Source organism: Ruditapes philippinarum, unplaced genomic scaffold, assembly GCF_026571515.1.
Source record: "Ruditapes philippinarum isolate M1 unplaced genomic scaffold, ASM2657151v2 ctg6236_1_1_1_1, whole genome shotgun sequence".
NCBI classification, from domain to species: Eukaryota; Metazoa; Mollusca; class Bivalvia; order Venerida; family Veneridae; genus Ruditapes; species Ruditapes philippinarum.
In genome coordinates, this window is record NW_026864714.1 from 63,163 (window position 1) to 90,355 (window position 27,193).

Sequence of the window (27,193 nt, forward strand, 5' to 3'; positions counted from 1 at the left end):
ATTCCCGAAAGAATTTCGGGCATATTATGTTATACCCAATTGCGTCCGTCCGTTCGTCCGTCCGTTCGTCCGTCCGTTAGCAATTTGGTTTCCGGAGCATAACTTAAGTTCAAGGTCACTATTCAGCACAAGACACCTATACAAGGTCACTATGACCTTAAAACTGAAAACATTTTCCAGAGCATAACTTAAGTCCAATTTGACCCACAGTGTTCAAACTTCATAGGACGATTGTCCATATATGGTAAAACACCCCTAATGATTTTGGGGTCACAAGGTCAAGATCACTATTACCTTAAAACTGAAAACAGTTTCCGGAGCATAATTTAAGTTCCATTTGGCCCACAGTGTTCAATCTTCATAGGATGATTGTCTATATTAGGTGGAAGACCCCAATTGATTTTGAGGTCACAAGGTCAAAGGTCAAGGTCACTAGTACCTTAAAACTGAAAACAGTTTCCGGGGCATAACTTAAGTTCCATTTGGACCTCAATATTCAAACTTCATAGGAGGATTGTTATTTGAAGGAGGTAATACTTTATTTAATTCGATCCAATGTCTTACAAATGCTTCATCTTTACTTAAAAAAATCACTTTCGGGCACATAATGCTCCGCCTAGCGGTGCTCTTGTTATACCTGTTTTTTATTTTTCGAAAAGAAAAATATTCAAGGAAAGGAAGAGATACAAAATCATGCAAGCACAAGACACCAATACAAGGTCACTACTTCCTTTCTTTATTGGTCGCGCATACATTTCCATGACCCTGTGCATGACGTAAAGATCTTTACGCTGTGCGTAAATGTATACACAATGATAATATATATTCGTATGGTAGGAAAATGCCGGGGTTTTTGTGTAATTGGATAAAGACTGCCCAATTCTTTTTTTTGTTGTGTGGTACTTTTTAAGACCATTCCTTTAGGGTGGGGATTAGGACGATAAGTTCAGACCAAAGTCACAGTGGTAGATTTACTTATATTATGAGAATGAATCAATGTTGTCGATATTCTTGTTTGATTTTATACCCGATATCTTTTTAATCGATATAGATTTTTTTTTAAAAATCAAATGTTTTCATGTAATATAAATAACAAAACACGTTTCAACTGTCTGGTAAACGTTTTAAGCAAACGAAAGGAAAAACGAAAACGCTTTAAAAGTAAAACACTCATCAAAATTTGGATAAGTATAGCAAATATTTGTTATAAACATACACATGTTTAGATAAACAGTAGCTAAGAGAAGCTCTCCAATGATAAACGTAAATATCTTAAAAAGGAAAATATACATTTTTTTTCAAGGGCACTCAAAGCGGGTACAAACAAATCTATTGAAATTTCACTTCACTTTTACGATTTTTCTTATATTAAATTTACTGCGGTAGTTCGAAAGTTGACAATATTTACTCAGATACTTATGATATGGGCAAGCGGAGTGTTTGAAGTTGCAATATATACACGGTAAGCCTGTTTTAATATTGATACAGTCTGATAGAAGTGTTTGAAATCGAACTCGATAACGTATCCAATATACAGTCAGATAATTTTAACACGGCATTGCCAGGATTAACGGCGGTTTGTTTAGATATCATATTAATATACTGCTAGGTCAGCTTTACTCAAATGATTAAGTAAAATGCCTTCAACGATACATCAGACCTTTAATACAATTAAAGTTGAAGAAAGTATTTAAGGTAAAGAAAATACCGAAATGGGTTGCTATCAATGCTCGGATATTTCCGTTGGTTAACGTACATGTTCGTCGTATTCAGGTAGTTGTCTGCACTTTGATGTACTTAAAGCTGCATGCCTCCAGATGAGCCAAATTTTTTAAGACAATAAAACTTTGGAAAGACAACTAAGATTGTAAGAATGGTAAAAAGATTCAAAATTCAAGTACTAATTTATATTTTATGTGCTTCGAATGACTGATTTTGCAGTATTGATTATCATATTTCTACTGCGTTACTAACGAAGTAAGGGATATTTATGCATATTTTGCCCTCTTTTTGGTAATTTAAATGGATTGTAAGTACCGTTTGCAATGTTTTAATTTACTCTGTTTGTCAAAATTTTTCAAAATTTTCTTGAAAATAAGGATTAATGTGGAGGCGTGCCACTTTAAGAATGCAATGATTATGTCACGTTTTGCTTCTGATGAGGGGAAATAACCGCTGCTGTCAAATACCGTAACTCATACGCACGCATTCACTGTATTCCAAATAAGACAAAAATAGTCCAAATAATATAAAAAGAGATTATAATAATATGAATAAAAATTAAGTTGGTATTATCAGCCAGAAAAATTGAATTGATGATACGGAAACAGTTGAAATTCCGTGCCGAATCGTCGACTTGAATCTGGTTCTAACTGTATACCAATGATATATCGCCGATTTGCACTTGTATATTTTTTGTACTGTATATAACATATATAACTTATATGTAAAGTTAAGTATTCTTTAAAAGATATATATGTCTCTATCCAAATTTATAGCTTAATATATCATCAAATTTGAACACCTGACATTGGTTCTTTTATATATAATATTATAAATCTTATACCGTGAGAAGTGTTATACAATGTACATGTATTGCCTTTTCAATGAACTACTTAAGTTTTCAACCATAGTTCACCAAATTAAAAACGTTAGCCCTTTCTTCTTCTACTTCTTTTTCTTCTTCTTCTTCTTCTTCTTCTTCTTCTTCTTCTTCTTCTTAAGAATGACAACATATTTATGGTCACTTACGTTAAAGGAACTCCACTGAGGCTCAAAGGCATAAAAACATGAAAATTTAATTTCTTACATAGACCAGCTTGGGCACTAAAAACAGATAATGAAGAAATATATTAAGAAATAAATTGAAAATTTTATTTTTGTGCTTCTTAGGATTTGAGTGAAAAGCATTGCAACGCTTTTCTATTTTTGGTAGTTTTTCAAAATGAAAATAATTATTCTGTAAAAACGAAGTGAGCGAATGATCTGAATTTTTGCAGATAAGTTTTTGGTCTAAGTCTGCATCAAATGGAAAATTAATCTCGAAAAATTATGTCATGTCATGTCAAAAAAACTCAGTGGAGTCCCTTTAAAATGAAATATTAGTACGCGAACGCATACATAGTACACTTTTTAATGTCTTGTCACTCGCTGTTACCCTGATTATAAAGTCATTTAAAGTAGTATTAAACGTGTACAATCACTGTCTAAGTATATTCTTCTGTTTGAAGTAAACAAATCAATTATGGCGTCGTTAAGGTCTAATGACAGAATCTAAATACTTGAAAGTTATTATATTATATTAAAAACATGATTGTTAAGGAAGCACGCACCCATCAGTGTTCCTGTTTGTTTTAAAGAAAAAACTTATTTTACTACATGATGTGCCAATATCACATTCCATGAATTTGTATCTATCGACGTTTCGCATTATATCGATGTTTCGTATCGTAACGATATATCGTTTTTTTATCCAAGTCGTATCGTTTTGTTGTATCATAATTTTATAGTCCTATTGTTTCATCGTGTCATGTTGTATCGTCATATCGTGTCGTATCGTCTTATATATTGTGTCATATCGTCCTATTGTATCGCTGATCCTTATCGTATCGTCGTATCGTAGCATAGAGTGTTGTATTACAAGGCATTTCTTTTCTTTCTGATGGCTCTTTATTAATAAGTAAAGACTGTAGGCCGTAAGGCGTAATTCATAGAAAATTGGCAAAATTCACACATCTTCATTTGCCATATTTATAATTATGTATATTTTCAGACGTCTCAGCATCAAAACATATCATTAGGATCTAAACAAAAAGTCGTTGACAGCGAAAGTACCAAAATAGTATACAAAGACTGCATAACCAGGGGCGATGACTCGTTCAGAAAAATATGATCAGGAAAGAACAAACGAAAGAAAAATGTATAAACTCTTTTTGATTTTGTGAAGAAAAAAAAACAAACTTTTTTTTTTTGTAAATCAATGTGTTGCATGTGTCCGTCGTATGGTTACAGTTACGAGAATACCTCGTACATTTGCTTCGTAACAGTAACGACAACACTTCCTCGTATTTATGCAGAATTTTATGGCTTTCCGGGTTGGGAAGTTTTTTTTTTATATTACGGAGAAAATGTATTTAAAATAGACAAAATTTAAATTAAAAAAGGTTATAGACAGCAAAAAAAAAAAAAAAAAAAAAAAAAAACAAAAAAAAAGATAAATTACCATTATTTATGTACATATGTATTTATGTATTTTTGTTACAAACGTAAGCATAGAATTTTTTAGATGCATTAACATGATATGTTTTCCATTCCTATGAATCATAATTTATTCATTGATATATACGTAGAATATTCAAATAAAGCCGATAGGATCACGTTTAATCATATCAGATATGTCATCTACCACTGTTATAAAAAAAATCTTAAATTCTTGTTTATCTTTTTAAATAAAACCATTGAATGTATTGAAAAAAAGAATTTTAATTCAAAATCATATGTTATTTAAATTATCCCATTTTAACCTTAAGTGACAATTAAAAGCCCCCGTCACCGGTTTATTGTCTGTTTGAAGCATGTCCCGACAAGCGTTATGCCGAGGTTGAGTCGATAAATTACTTAAGTAGATTACTTCGGATTGTTTCTTATTTTTACAAGCTTAACTTGTATTGAAAAGAATTGGTAATAAGTTTTAGCGCAGGTAATTCCTTTTGGAATCGATTGAAATAATTTAGCGACTAAAAACTTTTTAACTTTGAACAAATGGGTCGCGATTTAACAATCCAATTTTAAAAGCTCAGTGTATTCCCTGACAACGAAGGGGTTGACGGAACGTATAATGATCTCTGGAAGATAAGTTTGGACTTACGTGGTTATATGAACTCAAGAAATGGATGTTTAGATGTGATTTATTTTCTTGATTAACTATGCAGCGGAGGACTAGCTTGTTAGTGGATCAAGGTACATTCATTTTTAAATTATTTTTTTTTGTAAAAAAAAATATATATATTTAAAAAAAAATATGGATAGAAAATTAACCTTAACGTATAAACCAATAATATTTAAAGATATATATAATGTACATATTTTGTTCACGCATGATCTTACAATCTGGTATAACACACCGGTAAAATAAAAAGAAATGCCGACTTATTTAGTAATATTACAAATAAGTAACTGTGGTATTGATTACAATTAAGACACAATGCAGTAAATCACAAAACAATTTACTGTTTTTATATGTTTTTATACCGTTACCTGCTGCATTTTTGTAATGATTTTCGCAGGGGGTCCATTTAAAATATTGTGCTGGCAACAGTATAGCGCCTAGTCAGAGTGCACCGATGTGCAGGCTGGCCTGGCTCTATACTGGCGGCAAAGGCTATTCACTTTCCATTCCAGAACGGTTTAGGTTTAACCGTTAAAATTGTAGAAAGTCATTTTGAGGGCACTAAGGTATCCGAAGCTGGCTGTCTGTGACTGATTTAAATTTCATGTCCGTTCAAATTTCTATTTTGGACACACAAAAAATGACGATGGTCAACGCAGAGGCCTTACATTAAACACGTTTATATGTACTATAATTATGTTAAAATAATAACATCAAACGTCTTTGATTTAAGAATAATATTTATTTACAAGGGTCGAAGCGACACTTACTTACTATTTTCTAACAGGTATAATAAATGACGCAAATCTGTAGAAAATTTGAAACCATTCCGCCTTTGAAATTGGTTTAATTTGATACAGTGAAAATTATTTTCGAGGCCATGCTTCACTTTGGGAGCAATAATCAGGTAGGCTAGGTCAATTTACATTTTATCGGTGTCTGGCTAAATTACCACCGTGTCATATTACAAACATTTTTTTCCTTCAGAAAATCGAACTATAGATTATTCTTAATATAGACGTCAGCCGATATTTTAGTAAAATGATTTGTTCGAAAATAAACCTTAACATAAGTTGAAAAGAGATTGTGCATATGTTTGTTATAACCTAACAATGTTATACACTCATTCGGTATTCAATCTAAATAACGTCACATTTATGTTCTTTTTCTCTCTCTCTTCTCTTTTTTTTTGTGTGTGTGTGTGTTTTACGTCGCACCAACAAAGTCTAGCCATATAGTGACTTTTGTGCCTTCCTAGTGAAGGAAATGTTCAGCTGCACAACCGTGCATTATTTCAGACACAAACGCACTGAGTAGAACACCGACGTTCGTAAGCTAGCTGGATAAAGTTTCCTCAAAATTTAAAAATCCGAACTCACAGCGGTGAAGGGCAAGTGGTTTAAAGGTAACGACCTTTACTACTACTGCCACGGACGCCACCATTTTCTGTGTAAAACATAACAAGATCTGAGCTTCAGACAGGGTGTCGTCACCTTTAATACTTACTCCACTAAATATCTTAAATGTTCTTGTCCATCTCCCAATTTAGACAAATTTTCTAAATATATACTGATTGATTAGTGAACAGTGCAAACCATGATCTGACGACACGGACATGTCGGCTGGTCTTGGTCTGCACTTTTAGCCTAAGTAGATTCTGTAACCGCCAAGTGGCATAAAGTAAATCAACATTTATATTTAGAAGCCGTCTGAATGCTGGAAACTGTACAACCAGAAGTTGCTTTTTAATTAAAATTGGTGTCAACCCGTGTTCTTTACCGCTGTTCAAATAATTCATGATAACTCGACAGTTACTTGCAGGAAAAAAAACAATTTAGTTCTGTTACAGAATCACATGGAAGTTGCCGTCCTTTTTAAATAGCATTAAACCATTCTATCAATAAATAATTAAATTGTAACTTTTACAAACTTATTTTTTTTTTGCTCGCGCTCCCTTCCCTATTCATAATAAAGTTTCGCACGGGTTTCGGTATACATGAGATGATTAGTGCAAAAATTAAAACTTCAACAACATTTTCTAAGCTGTAAGTCATAGATATGGAATACTTTTATTTTTGTGTTCATGTGCAATAAGACACTTAAAAGAGTTCTAAAAGAATTTCATCATTAGGTCACTGACCGGCAGACGCGCTCATATAATTTTTTAAACTATATTTGATTTTTCTTTACAAATACTTTACCGCGGAATGCTTGAACTTTACCGGACAAAATTACTTGTATAATTGTTGGTGAGTACATTGCTCTTTCTGAAACATGCATACTTTAACATAAAACTCCATCCAGTAATATTGACACCTGGATTGGAGATTATTAAAACATTTTCTCAGCTTCTAAGCATTTGATTGGACAGAACAGGGATAAGGTGCACGCTGACCAATGAAAATCCTGATATTTAATGAATATGTATTATAATCTCGAGGCCCGGTACAGTAGTCCTTAAATTATTGCCTGAAATTTGATCTATTTGAAATTAAAGAAATTATTATGTGATATAGCTAGATAGACTTTAGTATGACCGCGACTGGAGATCGAAACTTCGGCCGCCACGAAATAATAACTTCTGGAGAATGCATTTTGCTGTTAAGACTATTCGGATAGCCTTTTTTGTATACAACTGAACATACATTATTATGAACATCTTGAAACTGAATTTGTATGAGGAATATTTTTTTCTTCCTCATACATGTATTCGTTTTTTTTTAACAGAATGCACAAGAATAACGTGCTTGTGAAGTCTAATCATATGATAACGTTTTTGACTTCTGCATTAAGGAATTTCCCATGTTATAATTTATCATGCTTAAAAGACAGTTATCTATTGAACAAACGTATCGATTTGATTGAATATATTAACGCTGTAATCTTGAGAAATATCTGCTAAACTCTATTTTATCATGTTCAAATACCAGACCTCTCGCGTACATTTCGATCCCAGTTTAGATAACAAATAAAGATATATGATAAACACACAAATAGATTAAATGCGCGGAAAGATCAATTTTTATAAAAATGGGCGGATAAATTTTTTTTCATTGTGTCATTGCAAAAATAAGCTAAAATTATTCAATAAACTGTTATTGGGAGTCATCTAGGTTTTAATAGATTTTTGCTTTAATGTTGTCACCTATGCCATCTGTAAAACCATGCGTTAGGTATCGTAAATTTATTTTAAAGGCACACTATGTCTCTCAGAAATGAAGACTTTTTCCCTCTTCTTTAAAAGAGACCAACCATGTGGTAAATGATGATGTTTTAATAATGCATTTACACTACATGTATATTGTTTTTTTTTCATCATAAATTAGAATATGAATAATAATTTGTCAACAGGTTAACAAAATGGTATTTTATCTTTAAAGATCCTGTATGTTTTGTGATTGATATTGTTAGTGTTTGTATACCACACTTGCAAAACATTATATATGTATATAATTATGCAAATAAAACAATTTTCAAACACCGAAGAATATGTAAAATGTGTACTGCAAATATTTATGCACATTATATTTAATCAATAAATTATATGCATTCATTTCTTAATGGAAACTTTGGCTAAGAATTTATAGAAAATAAATTTCTAATTACCTCCCTTTATTTACATGAAATTTTAAATTCGGTAATATCTTTATAAATAATACTTATTGGAACTTAAAATATTAAGAAATCTTAATTTGAGCATCATATCTTTGAAATAAAACCATGAAAAAATGTGTTACAGGATCTTTAATACAAAACTATAAACTCAATAAAACTGTTCTAAATGTAGCCAAGGAGTAGCTGCGTGTTGTTTTTGCTCTCTTTTTCGGAAATTGCAATAGGACAGCAAGAATATTTTTTTGTCAAAAAAAAAATAATAGCATTTTGTGGGCTTAATGGGCCTTTAAAACATCGGTTACGCTAGTCTATAATCTGGTACAAAATATTGTCCGCTGTAAGTCTTTTTCTAACATCCATATTGTGTATCTTTTTAGTAGAATATCATGTCCTAGTTACACTATTTTCATTAGTATAATTAGCACTTAAAACCTAGGGGACTGACACTTTGTGAAATTCCTTTACCCATTACAATGACAGAAAAATATATTTACATTTACTCCCCTTCTTGTTTAATTTCTAAATTGCTTGTTTGCTTTTCCCGCTTTTATTCATTTAACAACAGACGACAATTGTACGTGTGTTAAAATTCCATATTGCCCATTAACGTACATTTATAATACGCGGATAAATACTAATGTGGGCTATTTAACGACTATTTACTCTAGCTATTGATCAATTACATTAGATCAAAATTCTTTGAAAAGAAATTCGGTGATAGTTACCGTAAAACATTTATGAAAATAATCTAAATAAGAAATATTAACGTAATCGATGTATGGACAGAGCATTAGTTTCTGCCAGTTATTCATTTATACTTTTGTTAGTAAGGTCAATCATTGTAGAAATGTATGAAAAATTAAATTTTGTAAACGTCTATAGCTGTTTGATCAAAGATAAGACAAGATAAGTTTTTATTTCAAGTCGGCAAACTTCAACTAAATGATTTAAGCGTTTATGGGCCTTTTTTTCTAAACCACTATATAATAATATTATTTTGTAATGAAATAAAAATCACTAAAGGTAATAAAAAAGGCTGGAAAAAAGAAAAATAGCATATTATTAATGGTAATTGAATCTTAAGACAATTCATAAGACTGAAGGGAAAACACAAATGTAATAAAAAAAATGAAATATTACAGTTTAAAGTTTTGATACAAGTTTTACTTCCAATTTCCTATTTACAATACTGTAGTAACAGAGTTTAAAATGTAAAATTACATACGCTAAAACATGCGCAGGTCTATATTGTATATATATTTTAGATAATAAGAAAACACGGTTGTGAATAAATGCATTGTGCTATAATCTAACAAAATTAATCAATGGATAGATTAATTAATAATAAATTAAACCCAAGGGAGACAATAAGAAGCAAAACGTAAAGAGATTGTTATAAAATTAAAACGCACTCGCCCATACTCCTGATCCTGTGCCCTTCTACCTCTGGTTGTTTTGTAATTCATTTTATCAATCGGGAATTCATTAGAGCTAGCACAGTGATTTTACGATACCTGGGTCATACTACAGATACACAATAAAATACACCTAATGTCATGTCACACTGTGTATTTTATTGTGTAAAATATTCGAACTGAGCTACCCTATAAAACATTTATTCACGCTTGTCTACAAAGACATCGTAAGTTACACAACACAAATTGAATAATGCTTTATGTTAGATGTCATAATGTAGTAGCATATGTAGGTAATATATTGGCAAAAAATAAACGATTTACGAAATTCCATTCGATCGTTTTGTTAAACCTTGACAACGCTACATTCTACGGAGGCTGAGTAATTCCATGTCGTATTCATGAGCGTGATTTCGGCGCCAAAAACACAAGCCGATGGCTTTTGTCGTTATTTCCTGTTTTAAACCTTTCGCCAATCAATACGATATGGCTGACTTTTGTTGAAACCCGTTACATCGTAAATGTTGTGTCCTTATGGCTGTTATTAGTCCCCTACCGGTTTACCGGAGGGGACTTTAGGTTTACCCTCCGTCCGTCTGTCCGTCCGTCTGTCTGTCCGTCTGTCTGTCCGTCCGTCTGTCTGTCCGTCCGTCAGTCCGTCCACAAAACTGGATCCCGCGATAACTTGAAAAGTACTGAAAATATTTTTATGAAACTTTATATATGGATAGATGGCAGTATGGAGATTATGCACGTCTTTTTCTTTTCTTCCTATGTTGAAAATTCTGGTTGCTATGGCAACAAATAGGCTGAAAATATGGCAAATTTTACACATAAACTGGATCCAGTGATAACGCAAAAAGTACTGGAAATATTTTTATGAAACTTGATATATGGATAGATGGCAGTATGGAGATTAGGCACGTCTTTTTCTTTTCTTCCTATGTTGAAAATTCTGGTTGCTATGGCAACAAATAGACTGAAAATATGGCAATTTTTACACATAAACTGGATCCAGTGTTAACGCAAAAAGTAATAGAAATATTTTTTATGAAACTTGTAATATGTGTAGATGGCAGTCTGGAGATTTAATACACGTCTTTTTCTTTTCTTCCTATGTTGAAAATTCTGGTTGCTATGGCAACACATAGACTGAAAATATGGCAAATTTTACACATAAACTGAATCCAGTGATAACTCAAAAAGTACTGGAAATATTTTTATGAAACTTGACATGTGGGTAGATGGCAGTCTTGAGATTATGCATGTCTTATCTGTTCTTCCTATTTTGAAAAAATATTGGTTGCCTTGGCAACAAATAGGCTTAAAACATGGCAAATATAACAATATTTGTGATTAGTCAAAAAGAGCTGAAACTTTTTATGAAATTGCATCTTTAATTCCAGAGTTATCTCCTCTTTAAGAATTTTGCTTTTTAAAATGTTATATTTTGGTAACAGGGATGTTTCAAATATTAACTTTAGAGTGTCCTTCAGTCCGTCTGTATGTCTGTTCATAAAAACTTTTTCCTGTGGTCACTTTTAAAGAACATTTCCAACAAATTTACTTAAAATAGAGAAAAATTTACACATTAGTGAATGGCCAATGGCCCTTCAGAATGCTGATGGGGTTCTATCCGGTAGGGGACTTATGGATTGCTTGCAATACTATAATAATTGCTTGTTTCATTTCGACGTGGCAGTGTGAGATACTAAAACAACACAAACATCGATAATATAGTGACTTTGTCGCGTTTTCGTTCTCCCTTAAATGTGAAATTCCATGTCTTAATCAAAGTATGTCGTATCTACGTTCTTAAGCTTTTTAGTTCGCCCCGAAAACATGCTTAACCAGTCAACGCGAAAACTTTGAACGCTTGAACTCTACGAGTAGTGACGTCACGAATTTACTCCAGGCGCAATCTCTCTGGCATCGACCGAAACTGGACATGCGCAGTGCATCGACTTAGCGCACGAACTCTGTCAGTATGACATGGTCTTTATCGGCTACCGTACATTTTACGCTGAACAAATTAGAAAAAAAATCGCCACTTGAAAAAAATTGCGCCTGGAACGTTATTTTGTTTGAATGATACTCAAAGTGTTTAATCATACACTGTTAATCAATGTTCTTGTATCAGTGTAAAGTTTCGTTTAGATCAGAAGAGCTTAGCTGTTAAAATGTGCTCAATACAACGCTGATAAGAAAACTGGTTATATTTCCGTTCACATGTTTGTCAAGTAATGTGATATCGGTTGTAGACTTTTTTTTATACAAACAATTCATGCCTTAATTATTTATATAGGTATCGACTTTAAAAAGGCGCACACCGTTAGGTTTATTTATATTAAACTGTTAAACTGAGTGCCTGTTTGTATCATATATAGTTGTACGGTTAAGAAAAGGAAGATTTTATAAAACTTTAACACGGGCATTAAAAAGAATAAGTTAATTAATTAATATAGTTTTTCTTTTAATGTTTAAAAACAATTATTGAAATGCAAATGTAGTATATGTACATGTATGTAGAAATAACACAGTGTAAGAACGAGATAACTTTTTTTGTATTTTACATTCTTTAATATTATAAATAAAGGTATTACTGATTGCATGATTTTCTTTGAATCTTCATTGCACAATTACCTGATTTTCAATTGTTACTTGATAAGGTGAAAAATATCACTTGAATTTAGAGGAATTCATAGATTGTTTTCCCATGCCATTTAATAAATCAAAATGAGTGATTGTGTACATAAGATTTATCTATTAAAAGTAAAGTAATATTAGTTACTTTATCTGTGTTTAATTTCAATCAATCATGTTGCTGTACTTTTCAGAGTCCGGATGTCCGTTTCGTATACGCCATCTTGATGACGTCATCGATAATGACCGGACTGACTTGCAACGCAAGGAGCAGGAAAAGTCCCTTAGATACGCCCATTTGAATAAGGACCAGTTTGATGTTGTTGACAAACTTATACGTGGCGGAATTCGGCCTGAGTTATTACCATGCCAAAAGCCGAAAGTAGTTCGCATGTTTATGTGTTCCTCCGGACCGGGTAAGCAATAAAAAATAATTGAAATGTTGATGTGTGTATTTAAAATCTGATTAATGGACGTCAAATATTACAATAGATTATATCACACTTTTAAATATGCATTTTCATGTTTGTTATTTTTAAAATGTAAACTGGGGCTGAAAAGTTTAATCTCATTAAATAATATCAGATTATGGAACAGTTCCAAGCAGACACCAGTCCAGACAACATCTGTACTCGATTTTCTCACGAGAAAGTGTCGACTGCATAGAAATAATCTCTTTAAGCAGTGACAATTTAACAATATGCACGTAAATATTGTACAAAGCTACTTTATATACTTTAAAAGGTCAAATGCATTTTAACTGGTCGAATAAACGTATGTATGCCGTAAACTTGTCTGGTACCCAATATATGTAGTCAGGTACACGCATTTATGCATTTTATATTGTGTCAATTTACGCATTTATGCATTTTATCTTGTGTCAATTTACGCATTTGTGCATTTAACTGATCATACATAGCCATGTATGTATTCTATTTTGTCAGATTTACGCATGTATAAATGCACGCACATATGCATTTTGATTTGTCAGATGTACGCATGTGTGCAATTTATTTGTCAAATGTGCGTATATGTATACATTTCTATGTGTCAATGTAAACATGTATGCGTTTTGATGTGTGCATTAATGCATTTTAACTGATCAAATGAAAGCCCATACTACACAAAAAAGTCCATGGCCCCCTTATTTAAAGTTATTTGCAGACAACCTTTGTTTATTGCAGATTTTGAGTCAGTTATTTTATGGATAACCATTGTTTATTGCAGATTTTGAGTCAGTTATTTTATGGACAACCATTGTTTATTACAGATTTTGAGTCAGTTATTTTATGGTCAACCATTGTTTATTACAGATTTTGAGTCAGTTATTTTAGGACAACCTTTGTTTATTACAGATTCTGAGTCAGTAATTTTATGGACAACCATTGTTAGTTACATATTTTGAGTCAGTTATTTCATGTATTTTATGGTCAACCATTGTTTATTACAGATTTTGAGTCAGTTATTTTAGGACAACCTTTGTTTATTACAGATTTTGAGTCAGTTATTTTATGGACAACCATTGTTTATTACAGATTTTGAGTCAGTTATTTTATGGACAACCATTGTTTATTACAGATCAGATTTTGAGTCAGTTATTTTATGGACAACCATTGTTCATTACAGATTTGGAGTCAGTTATTTTAGGACAACCATTATTTATTACAGATTTTGAGTCAGTTATTTTATGAACAACCATTGTTTATTACAGATTTTGAGTCAGTTATTTTATGGACAACCATTGTTTATTACAGATTTTGAGTCAGTTATTTTATGGACAACCATTGTTTATTACAGATCAGATTTTGAGTCAGTTATTTTATGGACAACCATTGTTTATTACAGATTTTGAGTCCGAGAGAAATTACCTGATTGAGAATGTATATCCTTTAGTACGCCAGTATTGCCGAGATAATCATGGCGTCGACTTCCAGGTACGTCTGTTAGAAAACTGTCGTCTGCTGCTCAACAATTAATTCATCGACGTTTTAATTGCTGTTCTGAGTATATTGTTAGATTTTGTTTTTTTAAGTAATGGTGTAAACGGTCAGTAGGCAAAGATATTCTAGTCCATTACTGATATTGCATCCGATTTAATTAACGACTGGAACTACTTCATCAAATTTTGGAACTTTAAGATCAGTTTATATCTATTTCTTATACATTTTAGCTTTATTTTAATTACTATAGCTATACCGTTCATTTCAATACCTTTCATCATAAGAGCAGTAATTGTTACTTTAGTCGGAAAAATGGTCGGATGAGGCGGGGATGGGGGTTCGGAAACAAGATGGGGGCGGGAACAGGCGTCGTTCTTGGTGCATATCAGCGCTATTCACTGATATATTTGTTAGTTAAACACATATTTTATGCACGTAAATCATCTGGTATGTTTGTTACAATTTATTATAAATATTCCAGCTTGTTGACATGTACTGGGGCCACTCCGGTTTACCCTCTACCGACCCCCACAAAATGGCGGCTGTTTATGAAGAATTACGTCACTGTCAGGATATCTCCATGGGACCAAATTTCATTGTAAGTTTTTGTGAGATGTAAACCCCTATTATAACATGATTTTTTAAAAATGTAAATAAGAATAAACAGAACTCGATTAAGATGCACTTAAAATGTCTGCGCGGTGTGGTAAAAATACGGTTCAAAATACAAATAAAATGTTTAAAGAAAGTCTTTTCTTTTCTGTTTCTGTTTCTTTAAAAAAAGCAAAACACATAATAAAAGTATTAACTGCTTTTAGAAAATGTTCATATTGTCAAATACAATTTATGTTTGAACGATTATTTTCAGGCGTTCGTCGGGCAAAAATACGGACCGTATCATTTGCCACAAACCATTCTTGCATCGGATTTTGAAGAAATTAAAAAAGCACTACAGGAAAACGGAAATGACGTTATACTGCTTGACAAGTGGTATCAGAAAAATCTGAATGTTACACCGAATGTGTATCTTTTAAGACAACCTGACCCAAAAGGTATTAATACACATATTTCGTTACACAAAACCTCTTCTCCAATAAATGCTGTCTTTAGAAGATTCAAGATTTTTATACTATCTGATGTAGGTCTATACCTATAACTTGTTTGCAAAATTTCAATTTTTCTCTCACTCCGTATTTAAAAAGTAATCATTTTGTGTGTGTATGTTTATTTGTCTTATTTATTGTTTTCCTTTCCAAGTTGATCTATATAAGAACTGAATAAAAACAAAAACAAAATAATTAGTAAAAAATAATGAAATAAAAAGTGACAGAAACTGTCAAACAGTCTTTCAATTAAAACATATATTAAAAGGTCTGATGAAGTTAAAAAAAACACCACTAGCTAAAATATGTTTGTTATTGTTGTAGATGAACTAGACCTGGAAGAGGACTATTCTGCTCTTATTCAACTGCTTCAAACTGGTACTACCCGGTCTAAGAATGTGACATCTATGCAGTGCAGTAACTCGGGTAATAACTGCTTGCTATCATATTCTCTTCCTGCCCCCCCAAGCCTCCCTCCCCCATCAATTTTGAAAGCATTTATTCAGAAATTTACCACAGTTATCTTATTCAATTTTACTTTATTCTATTTCAGCATATCTTATTAAAGCTATACACAACGTCAGTCTGTAGTTTACTATTTGAAAAATGAAAAAAATGCCTTTATGAAAGTCTTTGAAAGAAATTTGTTTGTATACTAGTATTTCCTTATGAGCGAATGGTGCAATTTTGCATTGCTAAACGGTTAAAACATACATTGTATTTAAGATAGCATAATATTTCGTTCCAATATATTTTTATCCTGATAACGTATAATATTATTGTGTGTTGATTAAAAAGGACATTATACGTTACAAGTTGCATCTCTTCTGAGAATCGGCCATTCGATTGTAAAAGTAACATAACTTTACTGTTTATAAATCTTTTAAAACTATTTCGTAAAATATAAAGTATAGATTCTAAGCGATATGTTGTTCCATAATCCATATTATTACATGCTGGTATGAGCAAAGAACATGAATAGATACAAGAAATTACGGTAGTACATAGCTGATGCTTCTTTGTAGGGACAAGAAACGAGATGATTTCTCGTGGGAACGAGATTATTATATAGTGGGAACAAAATATTCTTGTTCTTATGAGATATGTAGTGCCACTGTAAGAAATATTGAATGAATGCGTGCACTGTCCTGCACATTAGGAACAAAAAGCTTATCATAGACACGGGCTATTTTAAGCATATTTTGACGCACTACACATACAAATTAACACGTACTTCAATCGCATCTCTTCAGCCCTTTCCGTCAAACTTTGGATAAGGATGAATAATAACAGAGGTGTGCCGATTGCATTGCATATAAATGTAATGTATGTAATTTTTAGAGTGCTTGCACTGGCTCAAATGAGTTGATAAAGTCTTCTTGACAATAGTTTTTGTATTTTGAACTCTTTTTATGTTACCACAATTATCAGTGTATAATCTTCTAGGCGAAGATAAACAATACATTGACACCAAACTTCCAAACTTCCTTATATTTCAGATTTTGAGAACCTCATACAGGCAGGAATGGTAAATCTGAGTCGAGAAAAGCGGGACGACAACTGTATTGTTTACATGCGTAACATCAAGAACATCGACGACAGATTAAGTGCCAAAAATGCGGGAAACTTCGTTGATCTTGCAGATTGTGGCGGGAAAAGGGATCAGGAGAAAACAAACAAAATTAATGTATTAAGAAAACTTGTTGAAAAATGCGTTTCTCCTTCTAATATTGTTGAATCCGAAATTGAATTGAACGGATGTTCGCTAGATGAACAAAAATCTGGAGAATACATTTCCAATATTGGTAGTCATTTTTATTCTACTGTAGTCAGATTAGTAAACAAACAAATTGACAAATCAAACAAACTATGTAAAGATCCGCTCATACAAGAGTTATCTCGTCACTGGGAATATGCCATACAGAGTTACTCCCCATTCATTGGAAGGGAAGAATTGCTTAACTCAATCAAGGGTTACCTCCTCTCAGATACAGACCAGCCGTTTGTTCTCTGTGGTTTGAGCGGGACAGGGAAATCAACACTAATCGCAAAGGCAGCAAATGACATTAATGAGGCCGTCACAAATTCTGACTTATCTATGCCAACTGCCGTTGTTGTTAGATTTATCGGAGAAACGGGGCAGTGTGAAGTTGCTCAACCTTTGCTGTTCAATTTATGTCATCAACTTGCTTTTATAACAGGAAGATACAGACAAGATGTTCCGTCTACGTATCTCGCCCTGAAAAATTACTTCATTGACTTGGTACAGAGAGGTGAATATGGTGGAATGATAGTGATACTTGTAGACGCGTTAGACAAATTATCAACGACTGATAATGGACACAAACTTGACTGGTTGCCGTCAAGAATTGCAAGCAATATCAAAATTATTGTCACTGTCGATTCAGAAAATGGAGAAATGTTAACCAGGCTTGAAAATAAAGTCGACGAAGGCATTATCAATATGCCTGATTTCTCTCCTAATGAATGCGAAAATACGTTGAAAGCATTGATAAATGATAATAAACAAACTGTAAATTACAATCAATGGAAACAGATACAACTTTCGTTCAATTCGTGTTCAACACCACTCTTTTCGCAGCTAGTCTACGCTGATATATCGCAGTGGAAGTCGTTCGACAATATAACAAAAAACGTTCTTGGACATTCTACCGACGCCTTGATCAACAGAAAGTTCGAATCCATAGAGCAAAAGTATGATACAAATATTGTTCATAAAGTACTTGGATACCTGACAGCTGCAAAGAATGGGCTGAGTGAGCTTGAATTGGAAGATATATTATCACTTGATGACAAACTTTTAAATAGCATTTTCGTCAGCAATAGTGAATATCCACATATTCGTAGGATACCACATACATACTGGTCTCGTTTGAGGCAAGACTTGCAGCCGTACTTGTGTTGTAAGGAAAGGGACGGGATAGCCACATACAGTTGGAAATACAAACGATTGGCTCAACTCGCAGAAGCACGATACTGCAAGTATGATACAGAAAACATATATTCCAATATGGCGGATTATTACATCGGAAAGTGGAGTGGAACTCAACGGAAACCATTTAAACATCCAAGCATTCTCATGGCAAAGTACAAGCTAGTTGAGCGTGACGGAGAATGCTGTCGATTTGTGCCAACTCAGCCATTGTCTTTCGGTGAGAATATGGCCTATAACTCTAGGAAGCTATCACAGCTTCCGTTTCTTCTAGTCAAAAGCAAGCGTTTTGATGAATTGAAATCAGCTGTTCTATGCAACTACGACTGGATAGCATCAAAACTACGCATTTCAACGGTACAGCGTGTCATCGCCGATTTTGAGATGTGTGAAGACAGAGAAATTAAACTGGTAAGGGACGCATTACGCATGTCAAAATCAGCCATTTCTATAAATCGGGACGCTTTGGGCATGGAACTTACTGGCAGACTTCTTCCACACATCTATAAGTATTCAAATATCAAAGAGCTAATACGACAATGTGATCTTGATGCACAACGATGCAGTCCGTTTGTAGCCAATTGCCAGATATACAGCGCCCCTGGTGGTCCACTACAGTATGAATGTAATGTAGGGAATAATACGAACTGCCAAATTGACATTGATGTGTTCACAAGTCCGGATGGTATACTTCTCGTTGCAAAACCAACCTATAGCAACCGACTTCGTGTTTGGGAACTCACAAATGGAGATGAAAGACCAGACATAATGTTACCTGTTGGTGATGTCAGACCAACAAAAGATGGTCGGTATATCAACATACTTGTTAACGATAGATTTGTTAAGACATACAGATCAAACTGTGGCGTTCTTCATGGAGAAGTCGAATTTGGTCAAGGAAAAGTGTCAAATGTGAAAGTTTCAAACAAGTATATAGCATTCATCCAGTATAAAGGCGCCGGCCCATGCGTTATCGACATTGAAAGGAGTGAAATTTTGCATAAATTCAAGTATCATACTCATGCAGTTGCAATAAGTGAAGACGAAAAGTATGTTGCATTTAACGCTGAAAGAAACATTTTACTATATGAACTTCCAGTCATGCAAAGGAAATGTGTTGCTACCGCATCTGATGTTGCCCACGAGATACTGTTTGTAAATGATGCATCAAAATGTTATGTGATGACAAAAACAAAAATAGTCGAATCAATATCATTTGACGTTGTCAATAGAAAATTCCAGTGCAAAGGAATTTTGACGGATATGAATGCTAAGAAATGTGTTCTGTCAAATTCAAGAAATCTTCTCATTGTACAATGTGGTAAAGTTCTGCATGTTATAGACACTGTCATTGACAAAGTTAGGACTAGATTTCAGAAACTACCTCCTGGTGTATTTGTCGACAGCAGTTCAACATTTAGTGGTTCGGGATTTTCACCAGACGACAGCATGATTGTCGCCACGCGCTACACTTACTTGATCGTGTGGGACGCTGAGACGTGTGCTCCGATACGCGTTTTACAAACAGCGGTGTCTCCAATGGTACGATTATTTACCTCGGATTCTATCAATAAAGTCGTGACTCTTTTAGAGAACGAAACTTTTCAAGTTTGGGACTTAGACAATCTCGATCGCGACACCGAACATTCTGCTGAAGTCCACCAGGGGGCAGTGCAATCTATAGGTGTGTCGTCTGCTGCAGATTATATAATGTCATCAGACGATAAAACTCCCGACGCAAAATTGGTCAGCTTATCCACAGGTGTTGTTATGGACACTCTTCAACATAGTGAACATTCCGGGGACCATGTTACTGAAGTGTTAATGTCACCTAATGGCATGTACGCTGTATCAAGAGCCAAACTTGAGCAAACGGATGCTCTGTCATACTCAAGTTTTGAACCTTTGACAGATGATGTAATGTGGGAATTAGAAACAGCATCAAAAGTATTTCATGCAATTTCAAACAGGTTGGTATTATTTAGGAATAGAAACTTTTATTGTTATAAATTGCTGTAAAAATATCATAAAGTGAAAGAAATGAAATTAAGATACAAACATCAATTTTATTTCATAACTTTTTTATAAATATTTTTGTAACATTTGCAAATTAAACTGCATATTTGTATTATGAATTTATTTATTTATATTTTTGTTTACACAGGTATATCGTTTTTAGTCCATCATCAGAAACAGCAGCTTTTGTCACGTGCGCATTTTATAATAGCTGTGACTGGACTGAAAACATTTACAATGTGTTCATCGTGAACCCTGAAACTGCTGCAAACTACACATTAGATTTTCCATACAGCACCGAGTTTGTCGTTCCACCAAAAATAGTTCATAAGAATGGCAGTGACTACTTTGTGGCGGTCGTGCAAACATGCAGAAAGACAACCGATACCATAACCACCAAGGAATTATCACGATGGACAGAAGTACGTTTGTTTCTGCAGAACATAACGACTAACCAATCTCAAACGGATCCAGTTCTTCTGCGCTTGCAGAATTTAGTTGAAAATGTTGAAGATAATGACGAGTTTTTGGATATTATACCAGTTTCTGATGATAACATTCTTGCTGTGTATGCAAAAGATGTCCATGTGTATGAGTTTGTTACTGACAAAGGTATCGTTCCGCCGAAATGTACAAGAAAAGGCGCCATTTTGTTCGACGTTGATGGTCAGACGGCCCTGAAACACATTCCTCTTTTTCTTGATATAAAATCGAAGGTAAATGATCTTCAGATTTCTAGGCAATATTGCCACATTCTTGACAATGACTTAAGAGTGTTTAAATATGAAACATTTAGCTTTCTCATTCAAATTCGGAGCTGTAAATTTGCACCGGGGTCTGCAAAACTTGCACTGAATGGACGATACATTGTAGGAATAGCAGAAATTCAAAGGACAATTGAAGTTGTGAGGACGTCAGATGATACAAATATAGGCTCAATGTTTGTGCATGGTAAGGCCACATGCTTGCAAGTTGCAGACGATGACAGAACAGTTATTGTTGGTTGTGAGGATGGAAGAATCATGATTTTGAGCCTGATTCTAGATTTTGCTGATCCATTACGAGAATACATTGAGAATATGCCAAGTCGCTATGAAGAGCCAGTCCAGGATAATTTGATCATAAAAGATTTGCGACGGCTTTCATTGTCAACGCCGGACCAACAACGTCTGTCAGCTAGGTTGAGAAAAGCATCTATTGCAGAAGAGAGGAGGCCGCCATCATATACAACCTTACATCGTGCAGTCACCATTTCTAGAATGTCAAGTCGGGAGCGTAATCACAGTAATTGCGCACAACAGTAAATTATTTGTTAGATATTGAAACATAGTACATGTATTGAAATATAATCATATACATATACACAGTATATACTTGTTAGATTAACAAATACTATGGTCATGATTATATCTTTCAAGATATCAAATTGTGGTTATTAAAATACTTATTAGTTATGTTTGTAAGTCAGTCGTATTAGGGCAATTTTTTCATCTTTCTCCTTTTTTATGATTTATGTTGCGTTAGACTGAAAGACATCGGTCTTTAAATGTTTATCAACAAAACCTACCACAAGAGTCAAAACGTATACATTTTATGTTATACCTATTCATGGTGTAAGACAGGATAAGTTAAAGAATTTTTATATCAGTGAATATTGTTAACGCAATAAATACATAAAGCAATCAGAATAAAACAACAAGGGACGATTTTGCTTATACAAATGTAGTTATTATTTTGCATGTATATTAATCATTTTATTGTGTTCTTTCATGAATAGCATTTGCTGGAGGTCAGATCTGAGTTTTGTATATTTTAATCAAGACAATTGTACATATAATTGTTTATAATGGTCTCAAAACGATATACTTTTATTTGTGTATGACACCTCTTTCTAGGTTAAGTTACGTAAATATATTAATAATGTGTCTTTTGTATTCTTAAATGGCGTGCCAACTGTTTCTGTTTATTCTTATTGTCTATCATTTGTAAATGTATTTATTTGCTTACAATATCAAAGAAACATTATTTTTTGAGCTGCCAAGCCGATCTGTGATACTGTACTGTTTATTTTAGATTTATATTCATTGTTGTACTTGCATATATTTAATAGTAAATGATTTCATAATATACTGTTAATATAGATTTAAAACGTATGATAAATGAGATAATAAATTATTGACACGTACCAAATGTCATAAAGCTAATAAAAGTAATGCATACAAACGTGCCTTTTAGATATTTCTTTTTGGTTTAAACATATTTATTTAAGCTCGATTGCGAAACAAGTTTGTGCAACTTATATTAATCGCTTCCTGGAACCAACCAGTACTGATGTCATATGAAGAAACATAGTCGTGACCCGAGTAGAGCTCTAACCCATGATCTCGTGGTTGAGAGGCAGACACCTTAACCACTAGGCCACCGCTCCCCTTAATTAGTTTTCTTTTTTTATATTTTTGACTAATTTCTAGCTGAGATATCTTTTTTATTGACTTTGTTTATGCTAGGTAAAATATATAAAAATCCTTCTAACAATCAATTTGTTAATTGCATTTTTTTTTATCAAACTTGGGTATATGTACGTTATTTGTTTCATAATGTTATTAAAACCACCGCCCGTAGTTCAGCCAATAAATCTTTTTAACCTTGAAATCTACGAGGGTACGTACCTCACATAAATGTATCTCAAATTGTGACTTTTGAATTTTACATTGGAATTAATGTTGATTTATCATCAAACAAAGATGAAATGTATGGAAGGTAACAATAATTGTATCTAAAAATAAAAGTTATCATGTTTTATGTTTCTATTTCTCGAGCCATTAAGAAACATACCTATCTTTATAAAGGTTATAAATAATTTTTGAATTTAAAATTTGCCTTAGTATAACAAATCACTTAAGAGTAATCAAAGCTTAAAATAGTTAAAATACACAAACAAACACGATTCAAGCACAAAAGTAAACTAATAAAATAGTTGATGTTGAACAAATTACAGCTATTCTGGATTTTTGCATTTTTAAATTATATATGAAAATGTATATGTTAATCGGAATTTCTTGTTATCAATACGGTTTTATAGACATTCGATAAGAATAACAACAAAGGCTAATATTGCAAAAGAACATAATCAAAATTGAATAAATATAGGTAAATATCGGAGACCCGTTCGGTTAGAACGAGCCTATCCCTGAGATTCAATGAAAATCGCAACATACCTGATGTTTCCTTAAACCGGCACTAGTGGAATGTAATAACTTAATACTAATGTTATTAATCTTCAATGATCCCAAAGGATCAGCAAACTTAAACAAAACCATGACGAAACAAGGAAAAACATAATCCCTGCAGATAGTCCAACACAGCAAAATTAAAACTGTTGCATGCTCGTTTTTATTGAGCATGTTCATGGACGGTAGTGGTAATTCCAAGCTACCGTCAACTCCCCTAGCACCGACTTGAGCAGAATCTAACATGAACAGGTAAAATTTTGAATGATGAAACATCCGCAAATAAGTTTATATGAAGGTTATCATGGGCCCTTCAATGTGGCACTTTGCCATTCCATGAAGAGCGGCATATGATCGCCAATGAAAATATTGTGTGCCCACTGACAATAAAGTAATGAGCGAAATAAATAAATTGAAATTTTGACAGGGTGATCAGAGGTTATGAAGCCTGCATATCACAGATAACCTGTCAAAAGACAAATCAAAAAGCAGGCAACATATCCTAAAAGAGATCAAACAGAAATAAAGTGATGAATACTTGAACCATCCGACTAGAAAAAAACACCAAATTGGAAAGAACTAAAAGTACCAAAAACATGCACTCAAAACAATAATGCCAAGACATTTATGATTAAAGAATCGCATAAACAACTTTCTACACAATTTGCATATCGTATTATATAGTAATATGAACAAATGAAAATGAGAATTATAGTTGCCTGTCCACTTTAATTAGTGAGGAATCGTTCAATATAAAGAGACGACAGGATATTGTTGAGTGTTGTTCTATACAACCATTGTTAAACTACCATAGTAAATAACACAATGAAACAAATACCCAAATCCAGTAGGAATAATTTTAATTTATTTCTTTATAATTGTTTGTACTATGAAGATATTTCTTTATCAAAGATAACACAATACAAATTAAAATATAAACGATTTTTAATATCATGATTATAATGCTCAGATGTATAAAAGGTGCTTTAACACTTAACTACAATGAACTATCAATGAATGAATATAGAAAGGAAGAAATACAAATACAATACAATGTATTTTTCAATTTTTTTGCCAAAAATGTATCAAACTCAATGATTATGTGCTAACATGGTGATAACAGTAAGAGTATAAGAAATCTAAAAATTTTGTGATCCCTGAAAAGCAATAAAAACAAACAGCATCGTATGAAAATTGCAGACTTTATGTGATGGACTCTGTTCATTACGATATAACAAAAAAAATGAAACACATGTCGTGCTATTGTAATTAGTTAAAAAGTGCATTCTAACTATACATAATCACATTTAACAAAGTAATTAAAAGTGGAATGTTAATTTATTTAATAAATTAAAGACATTTATTTCAAAACGTTACATTTAAAGAGAACAATCAGTGACAATGTGACAAACACTGTTCAATTGTCGTAAACGACTTCGTACTTAAACAATGACATGCTATCATTGGCGACGCCGGTGAGCGGCGTCGTCTTATATGGAATGCTTTTTATTTTTGCCTATGGAAGGAGCTGTTATTATTAGCAGTTAATTTCATGTTGAGTTTATTAGATTTATTTTGATTCGTAAAAATCAAGTAAACAAATATGTTGTTATATTTGTATTTAATAACTTTATATAAAAAGCATGTGCATTGTGATATTATTTTCACGAAATTGCAGGCTCAGTTTAACAGCTTGTCCCTTAGTTTTATTGGCAATACTAAAACCCGGATTTCGAATATCGTTGTGGTCTACATTGATGCCGTATCAGTTCGTTCATTCATTTATATATTTTCAAAATTTTCTTACAAGAAGAAAGTTCACCTGCAAATGAGTATAGGGATAGGTAATGGACTGTTGTAAACGATTATCCTATTGATTTTATCCATATTACGTTGATCTGTTGCACAGAATGGTTGTTTTTACAAAGTGTACCAGTATCCGGATGCTTAAAGCTATCCGATTTTCTGCAATAACTGATGGTCATCTATTTTTTATGAATACTTTACCATTAATTTGCATGGCTTAATTTAACTGACTGAGCCTGCAACATTTCGTAATTTTAATGTTTAGGGTGTTATTTTGGGTTTCAGGTTTTCTCTCTTTTAAGGGGAAGTAACTCATGTTTACTAAATTATTTGTTCTTTTCTGTCTACTCTATCTTTAGTATTACTCACTATTTTTTGTTTATTATAAAATTTACCAGTTGTAAGGTCATCAAAAGCAGAGAGGCCCTGATGAGTGAATATTGATATATTTTTACTGGCTTGATATACCCTAGACCAGATTTTTCTAGTTTGTTCATTTGGTACATTCCTCAGCTAGAGGCATCTTCTAATCACTATGTGAAATTATTATTTTCTATGTGTTTGTATATGAATTGTTACTAAAATAACCTTTGGTAAAGATGAAAGGTAGAATATTTAAGCTTTATACATATAGGTGCTCATTTTAAACACTTGATTACATTATATGCAGTTAGTTATACATTGTATAGTAAAGTCTAATGGAAGGTTAAAAGAGGGACAGTATTTGTTACTGTAAGAGATATGCATTTAATGTTTAGACACTTACACAACTTAATCTGTATTACATCATATAGACTATTTGAGATTTTTTTTTTACTTTTATATTTTACAATATCATGTACATTTTAGTTTTCTTTCTACAAGATTATGAATTCCTGTTAATAGGATGTTATATTTATTTTTAATGGAACCTGAGAATTACTAATGTAATGTGCATACAAGTGTATCATAGTATAGTATATGGATATAATGTGTATTTCTGTATTTAAAGACTTACAGTTATGATGGATGAAACTTGCATTTAAATTTATAAATGATAATACATGTATTGATCAGTCTACAGGTTATAGTTGTTTATACCCAGTGTTAGCTGGCTAATAATAGTATCTATAACAGAGTTTATATATTCTACTAGATTTTGAATTCCATCCATAAGTACCAATGTTAATGTTAGGATTTCATATTAATTTAATAGAAACTGGGAATTATTATGTTATGTGCATACATGTATATCTTAGTATATTGATATGATGAGACTTATAATATTTCTGAATTTAAAGAGCTACAGTTATGTCATTATTATTAAAGGGATGAGACTTTCATTTAAAGTTATAAATGATAATACATGTATTGATTGAAAATGTCCTGAAACTTGGATCAAGCAATATAATTGATAAAGTCTCAAAAAATCATATTTTGAATGATTATTCTAATTTTTTTCTAACATGTGCATAGATTGAAAAGGACAACTTCTGTCTTATCTATTTGTAATGGAGGGACACCGGTCTCAATTTCCAAGCTTAGGTCTCCTGAGTCAACCCGACAACAGACTTTTCATAGAGTAGATTGTTTCTTGCCCTTGAA

The 27,193-nt window shown here is 32.7% G+C and overlaps 1 protein-coding gene across 1 annotated transcript; it reads left to right on the top strand.

The window, feature by feature from the left end:
• Positions 1–4,584: 4,584 nt before the first annotated feature.
• On the top strand, positions 4,585–22,808 carry LOC132726602 (NACHT and WD repeat domain-containing protein 2-like). The gene is made up of 8 exons (XM_060711938.1): positions 4,585–4,959; positions 12,756–12,977; positions 14,407–14,495; positions 14,983–15,099; positions 15,370–15,553; positions 15,929–16,030; positions 17,104–20,527; positions 20,722–22,808. Exons 1-8 carry the CDS (start codon positions 4,926–4,928, stop codon positions 21,875–21,877), a joined length of 5,328 nt encoding a protein of 1,775 aa, XP_060567921.1. The 5' UTR covers positions 4,585–4,925; the 3' UTR covers positions 21,878–22,808.
• The last annotated feature ends 4,385 nt before the right edge of the window (positions 22,809–27,193 follow it).